The sequence below is a fragment of the Myotis daubentonii genome, chromosome X (genome assembly GCF_963259705.1).
Source record: "Myotis daubentonii chromosome X, mMyoDau2.1, whole genome shotgun sequence".
Lineage (NCBI taxonomy): Eukaryota > Metazoa > Chordata > Mammalia > Chiroptera > Vespertilionidae > Myotis > Myotis daubentonii.
In genome coordinates, this window is record NC_081861.1 from 128,843,596 (window position 1) to 128,869,366 (window position 25,771).

Here is a 25,771-nt window from a genome sequence, read left to right on the forward strand (position 1 = left end):
TGGAGGGCCCAGACTGCACAGTGGCCCTAGCTGCAAAGCTCTGGGTCATGGTGTGTCCAAGGAGACACTTTCAAAAAGCAGGTCATGCCTCACAGGCAGAAAATACTTAAAGAATGTTTACTCTCAGATCAAAGACAGGTAGCATGCTTGAGAGAATTTTACCTGCCTTGTTTGGGCTAAGAAGGTTGAACGATTTTATTATCATTATGGGCAGAGTCTTGTAAACATACTGAGAGCTATAAAATCTGTATGAAGTGATGCAGCTTAACAGGGCTTGGACCACGTACTGTTTATACTTTTATGCAATGTTACTCACCAAGTAGATGGTTGAAAGATAAGTTATTTAAGCCTTTCCTCTGAAGTACAGGAATTTTATGATGGTCCATCACAATGAAAAACTGAACCATCTTTAAGATATATTGGTGAGCCAAAACCGGTTTGGCTCAGTGGATAGAGCGTCGGCCTGCGGACTGAAAGGTCCCAGGTTCGATTCCGGTCAAGGGCATGTACCTGGGTTGCAAGCACATCCCCAGTAGGAGATGTGCAGGAGGCAGCTGATCGATGTTTCTCTCTCATCGATGTTTCTAGCTCTCTATCTCTCTCCCTTCCTCTCTGTAAAAAATCAATAAAAATATATTTTTTTAAAAAAGATATATTGGTGGTTTTACTCTTTTTTTAAAATATATTTTATTGATTTTTTACAGAGGGGAAGGGAGAGAGATAGAGAGTTAGAAACATCGATGAGAGAGAAACATTGATCAGCTGCCTCCTGCACATCTCCTACTGGGGAAATGCCCGCAACCCAGGTACATGCCCTTGACCGGAATTGAATCTGGGACCCTTCAGTCCCCAGGCCGACGCTCTATCCACTGAGCCAAACCGGTTTCGGCGGTGGTTTTACTCTTATATGCAGGTGAGTGGCAGGGAACACATAATTCCCTTAGCACAGGCATCATTGCTGTCTGCACTCATGCAGGCCTGAGAGCACTGGCAGTCTAGAGGGGTGGAGGGTGCAGGGAGAGGGGAGAGAGAACAGGGGGCCAGCATGGGAAGTAGGCCCTGGGTCCACGGCCTCTGGCCATTACTGAGAGGAAGTGGACCAAGGTGTTTCCTGCCCCCTCCCCCGATTTCCTACCCCAAGGGTGTCCCAAAAGTCATGTTTGATTTACCTTTATAATCAAGGAAGTTACCTTTAAGAAATGGATGTAGAGGTTGTGTGTTTAGGAGCCTGAGCCATGCCCTGACTGGGTGGCTCAGTTAGTTGGAACACTGTCCTGTACACCAAAAGGTTGTGGGTTCAATTCTGGATCAGGGCACATACAGGAGGCAACTGATCTCTCTCTCTCTCTCTCTCTCTCTCTCTCTCTCTCTCTCTCTCTCTCTCTCTTTCCCTCTCTCTCCCTCTCCCTCTCTCTCTTTCTCTTTCTCTTCCAGTCTCCCTTCCTCTGTCTTTAAAATCAAAAAAACCTATCCTTGGGTGAGGATTTAACAAAGAGCCTGAGCCAACAATGCCAGGCAACTATTGACACCAGAGTTTAAGTAGCTTGCCAAAGGTCAAATTATTTTAGGGAGAGAACTGGCCCCGTCACCCATTCCATATGAAAGTGGTATGCTAGACAATGTTAAGGACCGGAACCTTTTGGGAATAGCAAACTATTCCCTGCTTTGATGATCACCCAAGAACTCATCCATCTTTTTACCTATAAAATATCCTCCCCTAAACTTATTTCAATGAATCTCTGTTGGTGTTTGGTGTTTTCCATGGCAGGAGGAAATCTGAGGAGAGGAAATGCTGCCCTATTGTTCCTTGCTGCCTAGGAGGTCGAGTGGTTCTCTTTCTTTACCACCCTTCCTGTGGTCCCTAGGCTGTGTCTCCTCTGGGCTGCTTCTTATGCATGGGGCACTTCCTATTTTGAAACAGACCCTTAACCTAACATTCAGGATAGGGAAATTGCTAAGTGGGTGTAAGGCATAATACAAATACTTTGATAAATAGCATAAATACAGAAAAGGGGTGAGAGCACTTTCCCCTGTGATGGCAAAGCAAGCAGAGAATTCAGTAACTGCCATTCTTGACAGTGGGGGTGGGGGGCTTATATTCCTGTTTTTGTTTGAAGGGGGAAGCCTCATTTTAATTGAATTCCAGATGAATCAGTAATATTTAATAAGGTTTGGGGAGAAGAAAAAACCCCATGGATAGTCCTTTATCTGAACACATCTATTCCTACCTTAACATATCCTATTCCAGTCCTTGTCATTTGATTACATATGATGAGAGCACATTCATTTCAATTGTTTCCTTCCTTCCTCCCGGCCTAAAATCCAGTCTGATAAAAAAAAATCAGGTTTTTCTGAAGAGCTTAGTCAGAAAGGGACTCTCTCCTGGTCCATTCACACAGGAGGGAGAAAGGAATGGGCACGTGTGGAAGGCTGCTAGCAAGAGTGTCCGAAGCTTGCACCCAGTTTCCCTGGTTTCATAGCTTAATGTATTAGGAAGCAGTTTGGAAACTGTGAAGCAGCTTACAGATATCATTATTACATTTGCAGAACATGGCCTTGCCCTCCTTGCCATATACTTGGCCCTTCACCTGGCTTTCACACTGATCCTGCTCCTCAGGCCTAGAGTGTTCATGTCATTTTGACTCTTGCTCACCCTGCCCCAGATCAGCAGCACCAGAACCTAGAGATTCTGCCCTCCTGCATCCCTGACACTTCCTGTCTGTGGTAGAGCCAGGCCCAGGCTGGATGGAGGCTGCTCCTCCCTGGGCCTCCTCCCTCCCCCAGCACCCTCCACAGCATCTGCTCTGGAGGAGAGCCCTGAGGTGGCCAAAGGTGGAGGGCTACTTCATCTCTAGCATCCAGCCCCTTCTTATCATCTCATGGAACCCCCATGCTCCAGTGAAAGTGTTTAGTAACTTTCCTTTTAAAAAAATCCAACTCGATTATCCTGTACTCATTGGCCCAGTCTGTCTGGCCTCAGTCTGGCCTTTTAGCATTGGTATATGTCACTGTTCTACATGAACAAACTCTCCTGGGATGTTCCCATCTTGCTTGTGTGTCCTCCCTAACTTGATCCAAACCATGTTCCTGCTGCCTGGATGCCCTCTGTCTGCCCATTTAGCTGGTTGTTCAATAGCTGATGATACAGCAGTCTTAACTCATGCTGTATCATGCGCTCGGGCCCATTGCGAGCCCGTTGTTTTAAAAAGTCCTTTGCACTCTATCATTTTGTTTATATCATTATTTTATATGGTCTGTGACATCAGGTCTCTTGACACATCCTGTGCTCCTCTAGGTTTTAACTTTTGTTTCCATGAATGACCTAGAATTCCAGTTGGTTGAAAGCAGCATGCTAAACTGATAAGTACCACCTAGGCCACCAGTTCAGAAAAACTGGGCTTTGAATCCCAGCAACGCCACTCCTGGCTGTGGGCCTTTGGGGATATCACTTAACCCCTCTGAGCATCAATTTTATCATCTATAAAGCTGGCCTCACAGGGCTGCCATTAGGATTTACTAAGATGCTGGGTATAAAGTGCCTCTCACAGGGGAGGGGTTCGCCAATGGGTGATACCTATAATCCTAGGAATTGTCATTTCAACTCCAGCTGCTCTTTATCTGACCTAGAAACAGGAGTGAAAAGGCTCTTGTGTCTGGGCCTAGTTTGCTGCTGGGGCTGGAATGCCATGACATGAAGTAGGTAACAATGGTGAAAAATCTACCTGAAATAGTTCAGAATTCTCAACGGGTGAGATTTCAATAAGAATTTGGAGGAAACAAATGGGCCATAAATAATTTGCCTGCTGAAAGTGGGAGAAATGGAGTCTGAGTCTATGAAACCCTGCTGACTTTATAGAAAATTCTTAAATCTTCCTCTGAGTTAAGAAATTATTTGAGTTCATTTAGATGATTCTGTGCCATTGATATTGTAAAGTGAACAGCTTCACCATTTGTTCAACATGCATTTGGATATGCATCTTTATTGTACATACTAGAGGCCTGATGCATGAAATCTGTGCAAGAGTAGGCCTTCCCAGCCGCTGCCTGGATCCATCCCTCGCAGCCGCAGCTGTAGCCTGGGCTTCGTCCAGAAGGACATCTGGTCCAATTAGCATATTATGCTTTTATTATCCTATCTAATAAAAGAGAAACATGGTAATTGGCGTACGACCACTACCTTTCCCATTGGCTAATCAGCGAGATATGCAAATTAACTGCCAGCCAAGATGGCGGCCGGCAGCCAGGCAGCTTGAAACTAACATGAGGCTTGCTTGCTTCAGTGATGGAGGACTCCAACGTTCCCTGCCTGCTTTGCCGGCCTCTGAGCCTGCAGTTTAAGAAACATTGTAACGAATATAGAAGCTAAAACAAAACCCCAGAAACCTGCTTTCAGCGAGGCCGGGATCTTAGAGCTGGAGTTATACAGTTTTTTGATTATAGAACCGAAACAAACCAGATACCTTCTTTCAGCAGCAGAAGCCTCAGAGCTGGAGCCAGAGCTAAAGGTGGCCCAGAATAAAAAAGAAAACAGGAGCAGTTGGGAACTTCAGTCGGCCTGAAAACAGCCCTCAGCCCCTCACCCAGACTGGCCAGGCACCCCAGTGGGGACCCCCACCCTGAAGGGTGTGTGACCAGCTGCAAATAGCCATCATCCCCTCACCCAGGCTGGCCAGGCACCCCAGTGGGGACCCCCACCCTGATCCAGGACACCCTTCAGGGCAAACCAGCCAGCCCCACCCATGCACCAGGCCTCTATCCTATATAGTAAAAGGGTAATATGTCTCCCAGCACCGGGATCAGCGGAGCCTAGAGGCCTCCCGGCACTGGGATCAGCGTGACAGGGGGCAGCACCCAAACCCTCTGATCACACTGCGACTCTGTGTGTGACAGGGAGCGGGGCCACAACCTCCCTATCCTCCCTGCTCTGTTCATGACAGGGGAAGGCGCCCCAACCCCCCGATCAGCCCTGCTCTGTGCCTGATAGGGGGGAGCTCCCCAACCCCCTGATCAGCCCTGCTCTGTGTGTGACAGGGTGCGGCGCCCCAACCCCCCCCCCCCCCACCACGGGCCCTGCTCTGTGTGTGACAGCGTAGAGCCATAACCTCCCCATCGGCCCTGCCCTGAGTGTGAGAGTGGCGGCACCCCAACCACCTGATCGGCCCTGCTCTGTGGGTGATAGAGGGCGGCGCCCCAACCCCCTCCCCCCCACGGGCCCTGCTCTGTGTGTGATGGGGTAGAGCCATAACCTCCCCATCGGCCCTGCCCTGAGTGTGACAGTGGCGGCGCCCCAACCCCCTGATCAGCCCTGCTCTGTGGGTGATAGAGGGCGGCGCCCGAACCCCCTGATCCACCCTGCCCTGAGTGTGACAGGGGGCGGTGTCACAACTCCCCTATTGGCCCTACTCTGTGAGTGACAGGGGGGAGCTCCTCAACCCCCTGATCGGCCCTGCTCTGTGCATGACGGGGGGAGCTCCCCAACCCCTTGATTGACCCTGCTCTGTGCGTGACAGGGTACGGAGCCCCAACCCCCCTGATGGGCCCTGCTCTGTGCGTGACAGGGGGCAGTGCCCCAACCCCCTGATTGGCCCTGCTCTGTGCATGACAGGGTACGGAGCCCCAACCCCCCTGATGGGCCCTGCTCTGTGCAAGACAGGGGGTGGTGCCGCAACCTCCCCATCAACCCTGCCTTGAGTGTGACGGGGGCGGTGCCCCAACCCCCCAATCGGCCCTACCCTGAACGTGACTGAGGGTGGCATTGCAACCTCCCAATCTGCCCTGCTTTGTGCGTGACAGGGGAAGGCGCCCCAACTCCCCAATCGGCCCTGCTCTGAGCCCGACCAGGGGCTGCACCTAGGGATTGGGCCTGCCCTCTGCCACCCGGGAGCAGGCCTAAGCCAGCAGGTTGTTATCTCCCGAGGGGTCCCAGACTGCGAGAGGGCACAGGCTGGGCTGAGGGACCCCCCTTCCCACCTGAGTGCACACATTTTTGTACACCAGGCCTCTACTTATAGATAAGTTGAAATGAAAGACCTGAATTGCTGCTCTCTGAATCGCTTGCTTTTGCTCTAAAGGTTCTCGATTTACCCCAAATTCCATCGTATTTTCCTTTCATAGTCAGTTAAGGTGCTTGCCCATTGCCTTGTTTTTCTGTGTTGTGGCTGGTGTCACAGGGCAGGCTTTGTGCTAATTTTTAGCCCTGTAGCTTTCTAGAAAATGAGTCAGACACCTTCAGTAGAAGTGCCCATAAGCCCTCTGTGATTCCTGCACTAATGTGCAAAGACTGGGACTATTTGTGTGTGTCCCTGGAAACTAGGATGAAATGTGGCAACTCAAATGGTTTGTTTTTTAGTTTATTTATAAAGAATTCTTGTGGATTTGGGAACATTTCCACTTGTGAAGAACACACCTGTGTTTAGCTTTTATTTCCAGTCACTCAAAAATAGCTCCTTAGTCTGTGTTCCTGCCGCCCCCATCCCTGCCTTCCTGATTGTGCCCAGGGTGTGGCTGAAAGGATTCAGAAGTCTCTGGGTCTGTTTCCAACCAGAGAAGCTCCCTGGAGAAGGTCTGAGAGTAGCCTGGCAGGGTCAGGTCGGGCCCAGCTGTGACAATGGCCACCACTGAAGGGTGCTCCTTGCCCTGGCCACTGCCGCTTAGGGCTGAGTGAGCCCAGCTATGGAGAGGGACAGTGTTTTGCCCTTGGCCTACAGCCTCATGGCCTCAGAGTGATGGTCTTTTCCTCCAAGCTACTTCCCTCTCCAGTCTGGGAGGAAGGGCTTCCCATGTGACCTGTTTGTAAATAAGGATCTTTAGCTATTTCTTATAAAAAGGATCCCCTCTGTAACTGTCTTTGACCCTTACTAAAGCAGACACAACTTGTTTCTTCATGGGTATATGCCTACTTAACAGCATCAAAGTCAACACTAAGAAGGTTAATTTTATTGGCTGAAATCATGGAGCAGTGGAGATAGAGGGAAGGGGAAAGAGTGTTGATGTTTGGGATGATAGATGCACCCCAAAGAAAGAGGGAACCCTGAGGATTAGAAACAGGTAGAAGTATAAGGGAACTGCCACACAAAAAAAACAAACTTGGAGTTTCACCTTTGCCTAGGGATGTATAAAACCAGGGAGTCCAAATGTTTGGAGTTAGCCCTGTGGTGAGGGCAGAGTTAGGACTGAGTACTAATTACCCCACCTTCCTCTATCTCTACCTCAATGTGTTTTCCTCCCTTCTTTCCCAGAGAGCAGTTGAGCATTTAACTTAATAATAGCTCAATCTGCCCAGCAGTATGACTCAGGGGTTGAGCGTCAATGGTTTTTCTGTCATCAATGTTTCTATCTCTTTTCTCCCTCTCCCATCCTCTCTGAAACCAATTAAAAATATTTAAAAAATAACAATGGCTCAATCTACCTGTACGACTGCAAGTTCCCAGTGCAGGACCCTCTGGGCCACTGGCAGCAAAAGACCAGGACCCTTCATCACCACTCCTTTTCCCTCCTGAGTTTCTGCCCAGCTCAGCCTCACAGCAACTCTGGGAGTTAGGTGTCATCATGGGTGTTCTGTCCAGATTACAAAGGAGAAACAGAGGCCCAGATGTGAAAGTGACTTTCCCAAGGTTCTCACAGCAAGTCAGTGACAGGGCCAGGGCAAAGGTGTCTCCTGACCCTGAACTTGGAACTTGGAACTGGGCAGGGCAGGGCGGTACTGTCCAAACTTCTGGGGGAAGGGGGGTCGATGAGCAGTCAGATGCTTGTGGTAGGAAAGGCTCAGTCACCCCTGAGGCGACTTGTGTACTCATTGAGTCACCCATTGTTGCTAAATATCCAGGGCAAGGGCCTGTGGGATTTTCTTTCTAAATTAATGACATTAACACTATTTTATCAGGAAAACAGTATCGCCATGCCATTACCCCATCCATTTGTTTCTGATGCTTGCATTTTGGTGTCCACATTTCTGATCTCTTAGGGTCAGGATCATCCATGACTTTCTGATTCCATTGTCACCACTACATAAATGAGATGATAGTCAGTGCAGAGGAAATGATGAGCTCAGCTCAGGGCTAATGTTGGTTCTTTTTATGCCGGAAACCCTCTCATTCTATTTCTTTCTTCTGCTTTCTTCCCATGCCCAGTGTAGTTTGCCTTCCTCTTTTCTTCTGAGCCCATGTGCCACTGAGTTTTCTGCTTGCTTTAACCATTTTTTTTAAAAGGCAGATCCTAAGCTCCTTCCTAAGTTATTCTGTGATTATATGTTCCATTGTTTGTTCTAATGTTTATTTTCCTCTCCTACCTCCCACCTATTCATTCATTTATTGAAACATTTATTCATGAGAAAAATGTTTTCAGACTTTTTTGCTTCCCACCCCACAAGAAGTAAGAATGTTTCTTCAAGAGAGGTGTCTTTAGGAATCTCAAGAAAGACTCTCAGCTTTGTATAAGAGAGCCGATCAGCTAAATAGATTGCTAGCCTTGACCCTTTCTTTCTCAACTGCCCAAGCTTTTAGCAGAGCTCAAATGGTGGAATTAAATGTGGTTTCAAGGGTGGAGGAGTAAATTAGCTGGTACCACCCTGCAAATGATGACACCCTGACAGACCCATTAGAAGGATATGTTTTATGAGGGAATGAATAAGTGAAGCATAGGTCTGGGGTCATTTGGGTTTATACACACTTGAAAAATATCAGTGTTCAGCAAATGAGTCATTTATGTTATAGGATGTATTTCTTACAATATGGTCCGTCTTGTTAGAGTGCATGTGTCCTTTCTCAAGACGGAAGTCACAGCATATCTCCTCTTAGGAGCATTAGCAATCCCAAGGAATACAGTTTGCTGTTTTGTCTTCCTCTTTCAAGTCACCAGGCCAGTGGAACGATTGAGAAGAATCCTCACACCATAGTGTATTTGATCAATACTTCCTCAATGAGCTTGTGTATCCTCCCAAACACATGGTTTTAAATTAGGTGAGGATGGGAAACGTAGGACTTGAGATAGGAGAAAACTTCTTTTTAATTTACCAGTAGACAGTAAAAACAGTGCCAGCCCCAAATTTTGATGGTGATGATTATAGATTTTTCAGATAGATGAATTACATTTGCTGCAAGTTCCCAGTTTCATGAGCCACCACAAATTATATAAAGCTGTCAAAAGGGACCCTGTGTTTGTTCATCCTAATTGTCATCTCTCTCCAGAGTGCTGTGTTTTAGTGGCAGGACATCAGTAAGCCTTGTAACAGCATCTTTTTTCCTGCCACACACAGAAAAATCTGCAGGTGCCATACAAAATTAGAGAAGCTTTCTTTTTTTCTGTTTTCTATTTCTAGCCTTTCTATTTGTATTACTCTGAGGGGGCTGTTGTGAGGATTAAATGAGATAGTGTGGCTTTAGAAATGTAAAAGTCAACTGATAGTTATTGCTATGATAAATTATTGTAGGAAGAAGAACAGACAAATGTTCAGTGACTGGAAGTTCTCTCTTAGTACTTGAACTGTCCTGAAATTAAGGCCAGTACTTTCTCTGAACTTCCTCTTCATTATTTAACTTCTATTAGGATTAAAGTAATTTATTATAGTTGTAAGTCCTGGTCTTATTAAAGTGTCTCAAAGTTTTTACATTCATATTTGCATTTTATTAAAATACAGTTTCTGAGATGGCAAGTGGCGTGGGATGCACTTTTAAGTAATACTTTAAAATTATAGAAATAATACTTACTCTTGAAGAAAAAATTAGAACAAAACAGATAAATACAGAGAAAATTCTAAGTCACCTGTGACCTCACCACCTTCAGATACCTCTCTAAATATTCGAGCTATTTTCTTCCAGACTTTTTACACACACACACACACACACACACCACCCACTTCAAAATAAAATATGATCATATCATACACTATTTATTAACCCTCTTTATCCAAAATATATCATGCTTATGTTTGGCTGCATGGTTAAATGCTTCATTAGCATCCTAATGTATGAAATAGCACAATCCTCTTATATTTAGCCTGTTTCTGTTTTTTTCCTATTTTAGACAATATTGCATCTAGTCACCATCTTGTTTATAAATCCTCATGCATGTTAATTATTTTTGCCAACTTCTATTACTTATGTAACCTTGAGCAAGTTGCTCAATCTCTCGGTGCCTCAGTTTTCACATCTGTGAAATGGGGATGATGACAGTACCTACCTTCCGGTGTTGTAAAGATTAAACAAGTTAAAGTAGATAAAGCACTTAGAATGCCTGTCTCATAGCAACTGCTGTCTAATTGTTAGCAGTTATTATTTCCTGATGATAAGTTGCTAAATGTAATTCTGCCCCAGTGCGTTTTAAAGGCATTTAAGTGATGTTATGAACGATTGTGACAATTTAGTCTCCCCACAGAAGTATATGCAGTTATATTCTCCTGTCCTTGTCATCCCTGCATATTGTCATTTTTTCTAATCTCTGCTAATTTGATAGGTATTCACATTTTTTCTTTCCTTTTTTTTTATTGTTGACAGTATTATAGATGTCTCCCGTTTTCCCTCTTTCTGCTCCCTCTACCCAACCCCCATCCCAACCTAGACCTTCACCACATTATTGTCTGTGTCCATGGGTTATGTATATATGTTCTTTGGTTAATCTCTTCCCATCCCCTTGTGTCCATACTTTTAAAAAATTGATTACTCAACTTGAAAATTTCCAATAGATTTTTATAAAAATACCTTATATTCATGATATCCAGTGGTTCTCAACCTTCCTAATGCCACGACCCTTTAATATAGTTCCTCATGTTGTGGTGACCCACAACCATAAAATTATTTTCATTGCTACTTCATAACTGTAATTTTGCTACTGTCATGAATCATGTAAATATCTGATATGCTATATGTGTTTTCTGATGGTCACGACCCACAGGTTGAGAACCGCTGCCGGATTAAACTATCATCTTTCACATTTGAAATATTTTTTCATAATTTATGATTCATGGAGACACTTAAGAAAAAACGCCATTAAAAATAAATGCCCTTTAGACTTAAATTTCCCCTGTTTTATAGTTAACTGTATAGTACAGTAAAATTCATCCTTTTAAGAATAGTTTTACTTAAGGCTTTTATATTGTAGCCCTAGTTGGAAAGGGCAGTTGGCTATTAAATGCATTCCTTTTCTGCCTTCCTTAGGGCTTTCAGAGGTTCTATTTAAAGCTTCTGTCCTTACAGTATTTTTTTATAGTGGCATTCAGAGAGCCTCTGAGGTCTTGCATGGATGTTGCATAATAATCCTCATATCCTAGACCAGGGCTTGGCAAACCTTTTCTGTAAAGAGCCAGAGAGTAAATATTTTAGGCTTCATGGGTCATACAGTCTGTTGCAACTATGCAAAAGCAGTTATAAATGTAAATGAATGGACATGGCTGAGTTCCAATAAAACTTTATTTATAGACATTCAGATTTGAATTTAGTATAATTTTCACATTTCTTGAGATATTATTCTTTTGATTTTTCATAACCATTTAAAAATGTAAAAACTATTCTTAGCTTGTAGGCTGTACAGAAATAGATAGCAGGCCAGATTTGGCCCAAGGTCTTTACCTTGCTGGCCCCTGAAATAGAATGTCTAGAAACAGACCCATAGAAATGCAGCCAATAGATTTTCAACAGAGGTGCAAAGAAAACAGGAAAGAAAGGATAACCTTTTCAAAAATTGGTTTTGGTGCAATTGGGTATCCATAGGCAAAAAAAAGTGAACCCTTACCTAAACCTAACACATGATACAAAATTTAATGCAAAATGAACCATAGATCTACATGTAAAACATAACCTAGAGCAGTGGTTCTCAACCTTCCCAATGCAGTGACCCTTTAATACAGTTCCTCATGTTGTGGTGACCCCCAACCATAAAATTATTTTCGTTGCTACTTCATATCTGTAATTTTGCTACTGTTATGAATCGTAATGTAAATATCTGATATGCAGGATGTATTTTCATTGTTACAAATTAAAGCATAGTGATTAATCACAAAAACAATATGTAATTATATATGTGTTTTCTGATGGTCTTAGGCGACCCCTGTGAAAGGGTCGTTCGACCCCCAAAGGGGTCGCGACCCACAGGTTGGCGACCCACAGGTTGAGAACCGGTGACATAGACAATTATTTATGAACACATAGGAGGAGAGAGTTGTTAAACATGACACCAAAAGCACAACCTATGAAAGAAAATACTACTAATTTGGATTTTGGCAAAATTAAGGACTTTTGCTCTGCAGAGATACTTAATGTTGATCGGTCTGTTTTTCTTACAAGGCCATCTGAGCCCTAGTATTTAGTAAATAATTGCCTGACATGTGATTGCATGAATTTCAAGGACCTTGGTTTTGTTCTGAGCCTTCCTGGGAATTTCCTGTGGAATATGAGACCATGAATCTCCCATATCAGCACCTTTTCCTGCTCCCGTACCCCTTTCCCCTGTGCCCCTTCTCTCACCAGATAGCACACAAATGCAGCTACACTTCATCAGTCAGGCCTGGACCCTGTTGAGCAGCCTGAGGGCCTGGATTTAACCTGGGGATTGTATTCTTTTTTAACTGCACCAGCCTAGAAATTAAATTTGCTGAGTATAGAGAAAAAGACTCTAAACAAATTTTTATGCCAGGGAATAAGTTTTCATAATAGAAACATTTAAATATAGATTTGTCTGGTAAAGAATAGAGATAGAAGGTAGTAATTTAGGAATTTACCAATAGCAGCTGCAGCTTGGATGTTTTGACCTTCATAATGATCATGACTATGCCCTTCACCTGTTATTCCTTTGCTGTGCTTACCTGTTAAATGAAGATACAGTGGGGCCTTGACTTACGAGTGTCCCGACTAACGAGTTTTTTGAGATACCAGCTGTCTCTCGGCCAATTTTTTGCATTGAGTTGATAGAGTAATTTGAGTTAACGAGCTCCTTAACGAGCTCGGTCTCAAACGAATTAAACTCATAAGTCAAGGCCCCACTGTACTCCCCTTACCCTCACCCTCACCCTTACTACTTTCTTTGTGTCTCTTAGAGGTGGTGCAGGGGCCAAGAAAGTCTGTTAAAAATAATGAAAGATGCTTTATAATTTCCAGTGTCTTTGTCAATGAAGCAAAATATTTTTTATTATATCTGCTATCCCTTTAATAGAAGAAAAACATGTATTTGGATGCAGTATCAATGCAATTCTCTAAACATAAATGAAAATGAAAATTTAGCTATAGGATGTACATCCTTGAGAGGTGAACTGTGAGCTGAAGGTGCCATTACTAATAGCTTTTAAAATTTAACATTAAGTGGTCACCTGAATGTAAATAACCTAACAAGTAAAAAATGAGAAGTTTCTCTGAAAACATTGTTCCATAACTTCATATAAATGATTATGTTTAAATGGACAAAAATGTAAAAGTGCTGCCTAAATGATTTGCATTTTGTGTATGATTTGTTTCCATGCTCTCAGATGTTATTGTCTCTTGTCATGCTTAAGCCAGATTATAAATACACAGGAAAGGCCCTCTCTACAAACACTTCCTTTTCTCATGCTTACTGATTTTTGAAGTGATTTAATGGGGGTAGAAAGTCTTTCATTCTATTATTATAAAAAGTCTAGAAGCAAAAACATTTCCTGAGACTTAAAATTATTTAAGCTGCAAATGAGATAATGAAATGAGTAAGCATTCTTATTTAATGTTGTCTATAAACGATATGGCCATGTCCCACAATTCCAGGAGATGCCCAATATGAATGGTGAACTTGGAGTTGAGCTAATATGGCAATATCTGTTGGGTGCTGTTCTCTGAAGAGGCTCCAGATAGAAGCATCTTTTTTTGAGCGGGAAACAGTATGAGCACTGAGGCCTTTTGAGACATCTGTTCTGTGTGGTCTTTAAAATCCATTCAGGCCTTCCTGATTCCTGCCTGTCTGCCTCTCCTAACACCTGTGGAAGAAAGCTCTGTTCTCTTTCTGGGGCCTGAGATTTGGTTTCAGGTGTTTTTTTTTCCTTATTTCTTCGTTAGTGACATTTGGACTCAAAGGTTACTCCTGTAGCATTTCCTAACCCATGTGCTAGGAGTGGGTTATAGGAGTGTAGGACAGTGATCCCCTCAGCTCTTCAGGGTGGATGGGAAGGGCCTTAGGTGGTTGGACTCTCCCTCCGGGCTGATGATCTCTAACAGTGTTTGGCCTTCAGCAGTGTGTCATCAAAATATTATCATTTTATATGTGTGCCATTATCTAAAAAGGATTGGGAGGCACTGATTTATTGTACGTATTTAACTTTTCCATATAAAGATGTTTAACAATGACTACTTTCCTTAGGGAATTGTTCACCTTCCTTGTTAGAGAAGGGTACATATGACTAGTAAAGGAAACTCCAGGATAATTAAAAACCTCTGCATGTATCTTCATTTCAGAAATTCTTTCTCTAGGACATCTTTTGGGAATTAGACCTTGAAATAGCTCAGACTTTTAAAGATAGAGTTTAAAGTCCTATTATATCTAGAACAAAATAAATTCATTCTAATTAAAGAAACGATATTTTTAAGTGAAACCATAACTTCTGGTTATGGCTATGATGGAGTAAAGTTTATTAGACTTACCTGCCTGCCATGGACAACTTTAAAATCGGACAAAATACATCAAGCAGTTGTTTTTAGGCATTGGACAATACTCAGTACAGGGATGTGATCCTTGAGAGTGGAGAAGCATAAAGTGAGCTCCACATCAACCTTGTTTTTTGCCTGGGGGTACTTTTAAATTTGTAGCACAGAGCAGTAGAGCCCAAACAGAGAGCAGAAGACAAAGTGGATAGAGGAAATAAATTGTAATTCAGGGCTACGAAGGTACCTGGAATTTTCAGGGTGGGAATTGCAAAGTAGCAAGCTGTACACAGAAAGAACTCCAGACGTCTGTTTATAGTTGTCCTTTGAATCTTTGACCAAATGTTAAGCTACATACCAATAGGGCAAGACTCCACCAGGCCTGGCAGAAAATAAGTTCAGTGATTGGGGGTGAGCTGTGATGTGAGTGGCTATTTCGGACGTCACCAGTGATGGGAGAGATTGGAGTTCTGTCCAAGCAGGATAGGAAAACCTTGCTGAAAATGCCTGGTATTCAATTGGGAACCAAGAAAGGGAAGCCATAGGAATAGCACTCCACTAGACCTATCCTAACAAAGTCTAAAACCAAGCCTTGATAAGTGAAACTGATCTGCAAGTAACTTGCCCACCATAACAAAACTCAACACTCTTGCAAGGAAGGCACTAAAATCCAGTCTATCAACAATATAGCATACTATTATTAACTATAGTTGTTAAAGATTATACAATAACTAATTATTAGATGTATGAAGAAGCAGGAAAATGCAAGGGATAATATGAGTAGCTTATAAAAGACATGAGGGCATTTCTGAATACAAATGATCCTCGACTTATGAAATTATATCCTGATAAAACCATTATGACTTAAAAATGTCTTAAGTTGAAAATGCATTTAATATACCTAACCTATGGAACATCATAGCTTAGCTTAGCCTACCTTATCCATGCTCAGAACAATTATATTACTCTACATTTGGGAAAAATCACCTAACACAATGACTACACTGTACAGTATTGGTTGTTCATCCTCATGATCACATGGCTGACTAGGAGCTGCAGCTCTACTACAGCCCAGCATCACGAGAGAGTATCATACCACATATCGCTAGCCTGGGAAAAGGTCAAAATTTCAAGTATGTATTCTACTGAATGCATATTGGTTTTGCACCATTGTAAAGTAAAAAACTCTTAAGTTGAATCATCAAAAGTCAGGGATCATTTGTACAGTTTTTACACATCAGTACATTTTTCAGTTAATGTGGCCAAAGGAAAGCTTGATTACTGATTTTTGTGTGTTACTCATTGATTTCTTTTGTTACCAGTTTTACAATATGCTAACCTTTGACCTTCATAATGATCATGGCTATGCCCTTCACCTGTTATTCCTTTGTTATTCCTATTGTAAAATGAAAAAATCGGAAACTACTGTAGCAAAACTTGTCTGTTATTGCCCAACAAAAAGTCGGGATTTTTTTTACAAGTAGATGAACTCTTTGAGGTCATAACTTGCCAGTATCACAAAACAGTTAATGACTGCCTAAGCCTCCATGATCCAAGGATGTTGACATTTGGACTGTAACATATTCTTGAGTGGGCTTATCCCTGGGACTGTCTCCTCGGCTTCCCTCATTAATTGTGGTCTGCCAGGCATTTTTGCTGACACTGAGATAGACCATAGCTTTCTTTTTCTCCCTGTTACCTCATAAACTGTGTACTGACGAGCCGCTTTAGTAACCGACTTATGGGGATGCTGGAAATTCTGAGTAGAAATCCCAGCCAAGCAGAATAATTGCATCTCTTGGGGAGATGTTAACAAGCAAAGGCAGAGCTGAGTGCTCCTGGGTTCTGGCTTCCATGGAGCTTTCTCTCAACAGCCCCCCTGAAGCTCCGTGCAGAAGGCGTTCATTAGTAAATATTAAACATCGCTTTCTGTGTTGCTGGTGGGATGCTGAGGGTGTGAGACCCCCTCTGGGCACTCCACGACTCACTTAACAGCCACACCAAAATCATACAACACTCACTTTCTCCATGAATGAGAGAGAGAAACATCAACGATGAGAGAGAATAATTGATTGGCTGCCTCCTACACGCCCCCTACTAGAGATCAAGCCTGCAACCTGGGTATGTGCCCTGACCAGGAATCAAACCAGTGACTTTTTTGGTGCATGGGATGACAATCCACTGAGCCACACCAGCCAGAACTCTAAGCACCAATTCTTGAATATTTTGTTCTGTGACCCAATTCCCACTGTCTTCCTTTCCTCACACTTGGTGATCTTGCCCTTGACCCTTCTCATCATCTCAGTTCTTGCCCTCATTCTTTCCTTCCAGGCTGCCCAGCTTCTCAGGGTCCCACTTGTTTTGAAATCCAGCCTAGCACTCTTGTTGGTGTTTCTGTGCCATATCGATTCACTGTGTCTGCATCTTCCACTAGGCTCTGAACTTGGAAGTCCCATGAGGATACAATATTTTTTTTTTACCCTTGAATTCCTCTCCTGTCCTGCATATTTCACATCCTCAGTAAATAAATTGAATTTGCTGTTCTTTTACATTACGGGAAGCACAGCCCTTGTACTAATAATTCTCTCTTCATCTCTGCCATCAAAGGCTAGTTGTTTTGTCTGGTTTGTTGAGGGGGACTTATTTTCACTTCTCATTTTGCTATCAAAATTGTTTCTGTTTCCTTTAAATTAGCTTCTTTTGCTAGAAAAATAATGCCTTGGTTCTCTGTAAGTCTCCATCTCACTGCTGGCACCTTGACCTGAAGCTGCTTTCTGTCCTGCATTTTCACTTTTCTTTGTATTCTAAGTCACATTGGAAATTTTCTTTTTTAAAAATATATTTTTATTGATTTCAGAGAGGAAGGGAGAGGAAGAGAGAGATAGAAACATTAATGATGAGAGAGAATCATTCATTGGCTGCCTCCTGCATGCCCCACACTGGGGATCGAGGCTGCAACTGGGCATATACACTAATCTGGAATTGAACCATGACCTCCTGCTTCATAGGCTGATACTCAACCACTCACTTTTCTTTTTTAATGTACTTATCTCATCCACGAGCCTTGTATTTGTTCTTATACTAATCAGAACAAGTAGATTGTGTTCTGTCTTGTTCTTTCCCTCTCTTACCTTGAATTATGCAATAATTAGGACTGTTAGTGTTTTCTCTAAAAAGCAAAGTATAGATGAGCCATTCACCATTGATGGGAGATATAATAACTATAATGTGAGATGCACTGTTTTCCCCTGTAGGCATGCATCAGTACTAAAGTTATTCTGAATATGCTTTTGCTTATTACAATTTCATTATTTTCTCTCACATACAAAGCAAAAGGCTTCATTACAGTGGTTCTTGGGTTACTGCTTGCATAAGGCTAAGGCAAAGCATGGATTTGCACCATTCAGAAAGTTTGAAAAAAGCCTTTTTAAAAAAGTAAATAGGGGTTTCAATTTATATAGGCTTCAAGTATACAATTCTATGATATATTATCTGTATATTACATTGTGTGTTTACCCATCCAAAGTCAAATCACATTTAAAAAGAAATGTAACAGCCCAGCTGGTGTGCTCAGTGGTTGAGTGTCGACCTATAAACGAGGAGGTCATGGTTCGCTTCCCAGTCAGGGCACATACCTGGGTTATGGGCTGGATCCCCAGTAGGAGGCAGCTTATCAATGATTCTCAATCATTGCTGTTTCCCTATCTATCTATCTATCTATCTATCTATCTATCTATCTATCTATCTATCTGGAAATGTAGTACTAAACAATATTTGAGTGACTTTTGTGGGCATAATTCTCTTATCAAATGATCAGAAACGATTGTGAAGGGAAGTCCAGTCCTCACATAAGCAAACCCTTCACACATGAAAAGATTTAAGATTTTTTGAAAAGCTATTAATGATTCTCTACTCTTTGGTACCAGATCTCTTGGTTAATACCGGTTTACCAAAAAGGACCTTGTATAATATTGTGTGTCTGTCTTTCATGTAAATCTCTAAACTCTCTGGGTTTAATGTTCTCTGCATGTTTAATGTTCAGTGCCTACAGAGCAACCTAAGCATATTTTGCATTTAATAGCTATCTGTTGAATTGAATATCATGAAGTGCAAATTAAAATAGAGTGTTAGAGAAAAGATAAAGCACTCATCATAGTCACCTTCCTAAAGGTCAGTTTCAAGTGGGTTTTGAAGATGAGAAGGACTTATCCAGAGAAAGAGGAGGAAAAAATGTGCCAGGCATTTCCTCAGAAGCAGATCCTAATAACTAAAACAATTTCTAACACTTAATTGTAAACAAATTCCAACCCCATAAACTTTTCTGATATTGTTCATGACATAACATCTCAGGGTTAGAAGAGCCTCAGAAGCCATCATCACATCCTGCCACCACCACCCCTGTTCATGATCCCTTCTTTGGGGACTGATGCTAAATCGTTTAGGGCAGTGGTCGGCAAACTCATTAGTCAATAGAGCCAAATATCAACAGTACTTCTTCAAAATAGACTCTCCCAGGCCAAAAACCGACTTCTGCGCATGGGCCATGAAGTTTCAATCGTACTGTACGTGCGCGCCTGCACGTGGTATTTTGTGGAAGAGCCACACTCAAGGGGCCAAGGAGCCGCATGTGGCTCGCAAGCCGCAGTTTGCCGACCACGGGTTTAGGGGATGTGATGAAGTCAGGACCAGAATACTTACCTGGACTTCTCATTGTCATTTTCCAAGGAAGATAAGCATGCTCTCATGTTGGAAGTCTTTTGAATCTTGTATTGTTCTGGGTAAATCTGAACTTGATTGCTTCAAGTGTCTCTTTTGTGGTGTTGGTTGGGACTGGTATTTGGTCTGTGATTAAGGACCCATTTCTAAAACCCATATTCTCTTCTGAAAGTTCAGTTTACCCTTGTAACAGAAGACATTGGGGGAAGGGATGCTGATGATCACTTCTCACCTGAGGTGGGCCTTATGTTAACTTGTGCAGAATCATCATAAGTTAAGTTATGCAGAGGCTATCTTGTCCTGCAGCAATCCAAGTATTAAACAGCAGGAGATCACAGAACTCAGGATTATAAAGAGTCTTCATTGATCCCACAAATATTTATTCTATCTGGCATTGTGAAATGGACTGGGGGTATAATGGTGAAAAGTGACATGTGTTCCTCACCTTGCTGGAATGTATGATCTAGCAAGGCACAAGTGAATTACATAAGCCATGGACCTCCAGGGCCTGACAGCCAAGTCCTAGGCCAGCTGCACATCTGCCACTTGAGCCCTCCTGGCCCTGGTATTGTGGAGGACCATGAGTAGGTCTCTCCATGAGCCCTGAGCATGATTTCCTCACTTTCTTGAGCATTTGCTGCTTCAGATGTAACTTTAAAAGTCCTCCATGTTCCTAGTATTTTTTTGAAAGCCTTTATTCATTTTGGACTTTAGCTGGAAGTTGTTGATACAGTCTGAGGATCAGATTTTTCCTGAAGGATGCATGCTTGACAGCAGTGTGTGTATTGTATGTACACAGGGCAGGAAGAAATGCCCAAGTGAGGAGATTTACAGCAGGCCAGGTGAGCCTTGGATTGAAGTGGTAGAAGTGGAATTGGACCCAGAAGACAAATGTGAGATAGGTTATAAAACTAGAACAAATCAGATGTCCAACCAATTGGATATGGAGGAAAATAGAAGTGATTCTGTGGCATAAGGAGAACCATGAGGCCATTAGGCTCAGGATAGAAATTTGGAAAAGGCTGGCTCTTGTTCTCTCCCTAGCACCTGGCACAGAGTAGGCACTTAATAAGTGTTTGACAAGTGAATGAACAGAATAGGGATTACTCAAGGGGAAGCAGGTTTGATCTGGAAGATAAATATATTTACTCATTTATTTAGTAAGCAAACAATGAGTTCTGTAAGGTGGAAGAAAGGCTTTTCATGTTGACAACTGTGTCTCATCAACATAGAAAGGAGAAGGTGAAGGACAGCAGTACATTAATGAGCTTGTGGAACGTATAATTTTTCTTATGCTTGGCTGCCTGTCGGAAAGCCCTCTTTAATTTCGACACACTTTGCGGCCAGCTAATCAAAGAGGATCTTTGTGCATGTGATGTTTTCTAAAGCACATTTGCAGTTAATGAAATATTTTTATTTCAGTAAAATTAAAATGAAGAAAACCCATATCTTCCAAAATATTTAAAGGGGGGAAAAAGATCTTTTTGATTCAGGGCATCTAAAAGCAGCAGTGGGTTTTGAGTCCCATCCAGAAGCTCTAGCACACTTAAGCTTTTGTTCTCCCATCTGACTCTGGGGTTTGCGCTGACTTTGTCTTAGTAACCATTGTTGCATAGATAGTGGCCTCAAGGAAAGGGCCTCTGTTCTCTCTAAAAGGGATGTCAGATCTGTCTGGAGCATGCTTGCCCCATTTCTCATTCTCTGCTCTTCTGTTTCCTAGGATTGCATCGATGTAGGCTGGTGGGAAGGAGAGCTCAACGGCAGACGAGGAGTGTTCCCTGATAACTTCGTGAAGTTGCTTCCACCTGACTTTGAGAAGGAGGGGAATGTAAGTCTTTGTGGCTTTGATCTCGGTTTCCTCATCTGTTGGCTGGAAACAGTGATCCCTATTATAGGCTTGTTGCATGAATAAATAATATAATGTATGTAAAGCACTGGGTATAATACCTGCACATTTAAGCACCCAAATAAATGTCAAGAACCCTTGGGGGCTCCATTTGGTAAGTGGACTGCCAGTGTTCATGTAGCAGGTCCTTGAGGGTGGTGAAGTGGCTGAAAAACACATTGTGAAACTAAGGCTGCAGAGTGAGGCCTGCTAATCTTATACTATGTGTGTATATATGCACCTATATGGACATGTATACATATATATATATATATACAGCTCTGATCTGTGGTTTATTTCTTTGTGGAATCCTGTTACATGATGCTGTTGTTTAAACGAGCCAGTCCATCTTTGCTTGCCTCACTTCAGGTATATTGTTTCTCTGCTGACCATGTAACAAGAAATATTAAAAAGTTAGAAGCACTTTACATTATAAGGGGTCAGCGATTTGGTCTTACTCATCCTGTTCTGCACCTCAGGGCTCTTTGCTCAGGCTTTCACATGACTTATTCTTGGCCGAGGCCCCTCTTCATGCCCCTGAGGGCTCTGTTACTGGACCATGAACTTAACTTGACCCATCACGATTCCCATGGAGCTGAGGTTTGAAAAGGATAGCTACAGTTCTGGAGCATTCGTTACCAAGGATACTAAACAGCATTGATGGTGTAGGTGCAGCTTATATGAATGGATATAATTGTTCAAGAAGCTAGATGGTGTCAATGCCCACCGGGATTATGCCCTGCAGATTGTTAGATTGGTTTGAAGCCTAGGGCCACACCCTTTAGGCTTTTTCTAGCTTACTTTCTTTTATTGTTTAGCTGAAGGATGTTCTATTCCACACCTATTATTCTCTCTTGGAATTAAGTTTGGGGTCCAGAGAATCTAGATTCTGCTTTCTAGTGTTTTCTAGATCCTTGATACTTATTGCTGGTCCATGGACCACACTTGATTAGCATTACCAGTAGCCTTTTAGAAATACTCAGACCACACCCTAGACCTGGTACATCAGAACCTGCATTTTAACAAGATCCTTAGGTGATCTGTTTGCAAATTAGTGTTGGAAGTGCTGGTATAGGAGCAGGTATCTATTTAAGTGATAACCGCCCTACTTTCTAGTTCCCAGTCATATTTTAGGAGAGGGATAAATTCACAGAACAGGGAAGAGCTCACCATTCTGTAAAGAAATTTTCCATCAAGCAAACTCACTTGAGCCTTTTTTACTGATGACAGTTGATCACAGTGGTGGGTATCAGTTGACAGAATCATCCCTGACAAAAACAGATGCTAACACTTAGTCACAACTAGATAGTAAATGTTTTGAAACAATAAGACACAGAAATGAAGTTTGGCAAACATTTATAGAGTATAGTGGTTGTGGCTCTAGACCAGGGGTAGGCAAACTTTTTGACTTGAGGGCCACAATGGGTTCTTAAACTGGACCGGAGGGCCGAAACAAAAGCATGGATGGAGTGTTTGTGTGAACTAATATAAATTCAAAGTAAACATCATTACATAAAAGGATACGGTCTTTTTTTTTTTTTTAGTTTTATTCATTTCAAATGGGCCGGATCCGGCCTGCGGGCCGTAGTTTGCCCACGGCTGCTCTAGACTGTAGCATCTGATAGACATGGGTTTGAATCCTGGCTCTGTCACTTACTTGTTCAGTTCAAGGTCAACTTACTGAATAGCTCTAAGCCTCAGTTGAGAGAAAAATTGTACCTTCCCTGTTGAACTCTTGAAAAGATTATCTGAGATTATGCATATGAATTCCTTAGCATAGCACCTGGTACTTGGTAAATGTCCCATACATGTGAACTATTCCAAGTCTTTGTAATTATTATTACTACAAATGTGGGAAGGCTCCAGCTAAAACTGTGCATTAATAATAGAAATCTGACTCTGGTTCTTTTTACTTCAGCTGGTCAAGTCAACACAAAATTATTGTTGGTATCTTAGTGAACTTCTATGGGAATCCCAATGAATCTAAGAAGTTTTATAGTCTTTAAAAAGAAATACAGTGCTTTATAAAATATATTTGTAGAGACAAGTAAGCACGAATGACATAATCTTCATGTTATTTCTTATATTTTTCAGGATCTGCTTTATGACAATTATATTTTATGTTCATTTATTCACTCTGTATTTGTTGGGTTCCTTCTCTGGGCTGGCCTCCGTGCTGGCTGATGGGAAGTAAAGAGTATACACGGTTGATGCCCTTGTACACTTAGAATTGAGCAGTAGGTCTTCTATTCAGAGTTGTAGAAACATGTCACATTTTTCTAAAAGGGCACTGATGTGTGCCTCTCCTAGGGAGTAGAGGCAAGAGGGTCTTGTAGACTGCATGTCTCACCCTTATCACCTATCTTTTTTTTTTAAGCCTCACCCGAGGATATTTTTCCATTGATATTTGGAAAGAGTGGGAGAGAGGGGGGAGTGATACAGAGAGAGAGAAACATCAATATGAGAGATACACATCAATTGGTTGCCTCCCCCACATACCCAGGACTGGGGATTGAGCCTGCAACTGAGGTACGTGCCCTTTATCTGAATCAAACCCATGACCCTTCAATCTGTAGGCCAACACTCTATCCACTGAGCCAAACTGACTAGGGCAACTGATCTTTGCAAGCCTGATATAAGGTGGTCACACTCTGAAGCATTTAAATGCCAATACCTTCATGGTGACTCTTCTCTCTTTGGCTAAGGAATGAGCAAGTATGCTGTCCTATTTGACATTTGCCACCTTCCTGGTTCTGATTGAGGTAATATAATTTTGAAGGCTAAGATAAAGTCTGGATCATTCTTTTGACAAATGGGAAAAGCCTCTGGTTGCCTACATGATGGCACCCTGCCTTCTAGTTCCCAGTCATATTTTAGTGGAGCAATAAATTCACTCAGGTGAGAGAGGCTCCATGGTATACTTTCTAAAAGCCCTGCTTTGTTATATAATGTATTAAGGGAAGATTTCCACTGAAAGAGTGAAGTTGTCAGTGATGAGTAGACTCATCTTGGCTTGCTTGTTGAGGCATGCATACTTTTTGGAACCCCATGGGCATCTCTCCAACCTGAGACAAGCAGCCAAAAGCTCTTTGATATATCTTTTAATCTTGTCCCTAAGAAGCAGAACACTCAGTTTTAGAGAAACAATAGCCATATCTGTCAGACAAAGCAACACCTACAGCTGAGAAGTGATTGTATAATGTGACATTTAGCTTTTAGAAAATTCAAAGTATCGCATACTTTTTCATCCTTTCTGGCCTATAAAACCAGCCAACCAGCTTGGCATTGGTTGTTATACCAGCCTTTATTGCTGCACCCAGAGTATTGGTGAGTTCGTGATGATGACGTGACTGGAGATGAGGCTGTTGTTTGCTGAGTCAACTATGTAAAGATGGTTAGATTCATTAACACAAAGGCACTATGTGAACGACAGAATCTGAAACACCATTCTGCCACTAGTTTTAGCAAATGTGATCTTGTCTTGCCAGTGGCTGGGGTTGTAGTCATTCACCCAGAAAAGACGATGATCTGTGATGATTAGGGTAGACAGCAGCAAACAGCATTTATTCAACAGCAGACCTCTTGAATCAGTAGGCATCACTGAAGCATCCCCACAAGGCTAGTATACTTTCTGCTGGAGTGGTTACCACAGGCCTTTTGGAATTCTTGACAGTCTTCCTTTCAGAGAGTGACACTATGGGGCTTTTCCTCAAGATATTCCCGGAGAACAGCCGCTGATCTGTTGGTACATATTTTAGAGTGATTATGTAGGCTATTTACCAGAGAACCTAAATTCAATGGCTGTCTGTTTATTTTGAGCCTTGACAGTAAAATTGAATATCAGAATGGAAAGATTCAATGTTCCGAGAGCTCTAATGAAGCAGTGCTCTGTCATTATTACTAAAGGAAAACGGGGACCGTGGGCTCTCAAGAACAGCAGAAACAACTTTGCACTGTCATTGAATTAGAAGAGGTTCTCTGAAAGAAAAATGTTTCTGAAAGATAGTGTTTTAAGAAAGTCTCAGGCCTCAGTCCTTTTAAGAGAAACTGTGAAAATCACCAGAGGATATTATAGTTCTAACATGGACGGCTCTTCTGAGTTTGTGCCATGTCAGGAACTGGGTGTTGCTCAGGTTCCCATAGTTTCCTTAGTTAATGTTCAACAGGGCAGGAGGGTCTGCCTCTTAGCCCTAGGGACACAGAAACCCACATTCAAAGATTTTTAAACATGTCCGTGACTGATGCATGCTCACATTTGCCAACTCACAGAGGCTTACTCAGGAGCAGACTGCCAGCTTACAAATTGCAACAAGAACAGAACATCAGCCCATCTGGAACACGTGGGTCTGCATGTCTTGGGCATTTGTTCCCCATGGGCCTGATTCCTTAGAAACCAGATTCTATAGAAAACCATCATTTATTTGGTGCTTTCTTGGAGAGCAATGACTGAAAGAAAGAGGAGCTAGTTGTTCTCATGTAGGCCCTCACAGGTATAGCTTGAGGCCCCCTCAAGCACCAGAGGGAAAGGCTTGCCAAGGGAACTCTATGTTGAATTCAGCTAAACCCACATGGGGCTTGCAAG

General features: G+C 42.4%; 1 protein-coding gene across 5 annotated transcripts in view; it reads left to right on the forward strand.

The window, feature by feature from the left end:
• The window catches only part of SH3KBP1 (SH3 domain containing kinase binding protein 1), a 328,918-nt gene that overhangs the window by 241,135 nt on the left and 62,012 nt on the right, over positions 1–25,771 (forward strand). For all 5 annotated transcript variants that reach the window (XM_059680558.1, XM_059680554.1, XM_059680555.1 and 2 more), the window contains one exon: positions 21,025–21,132. In XM_059680558.1, the coding sequence (XP_059536541.1) occupies positions 21,025–21,132 (108 nt within the window). The remainder of the gene's footprint in view (positions 1–21,024; positions 21,133–25,771) is intronic.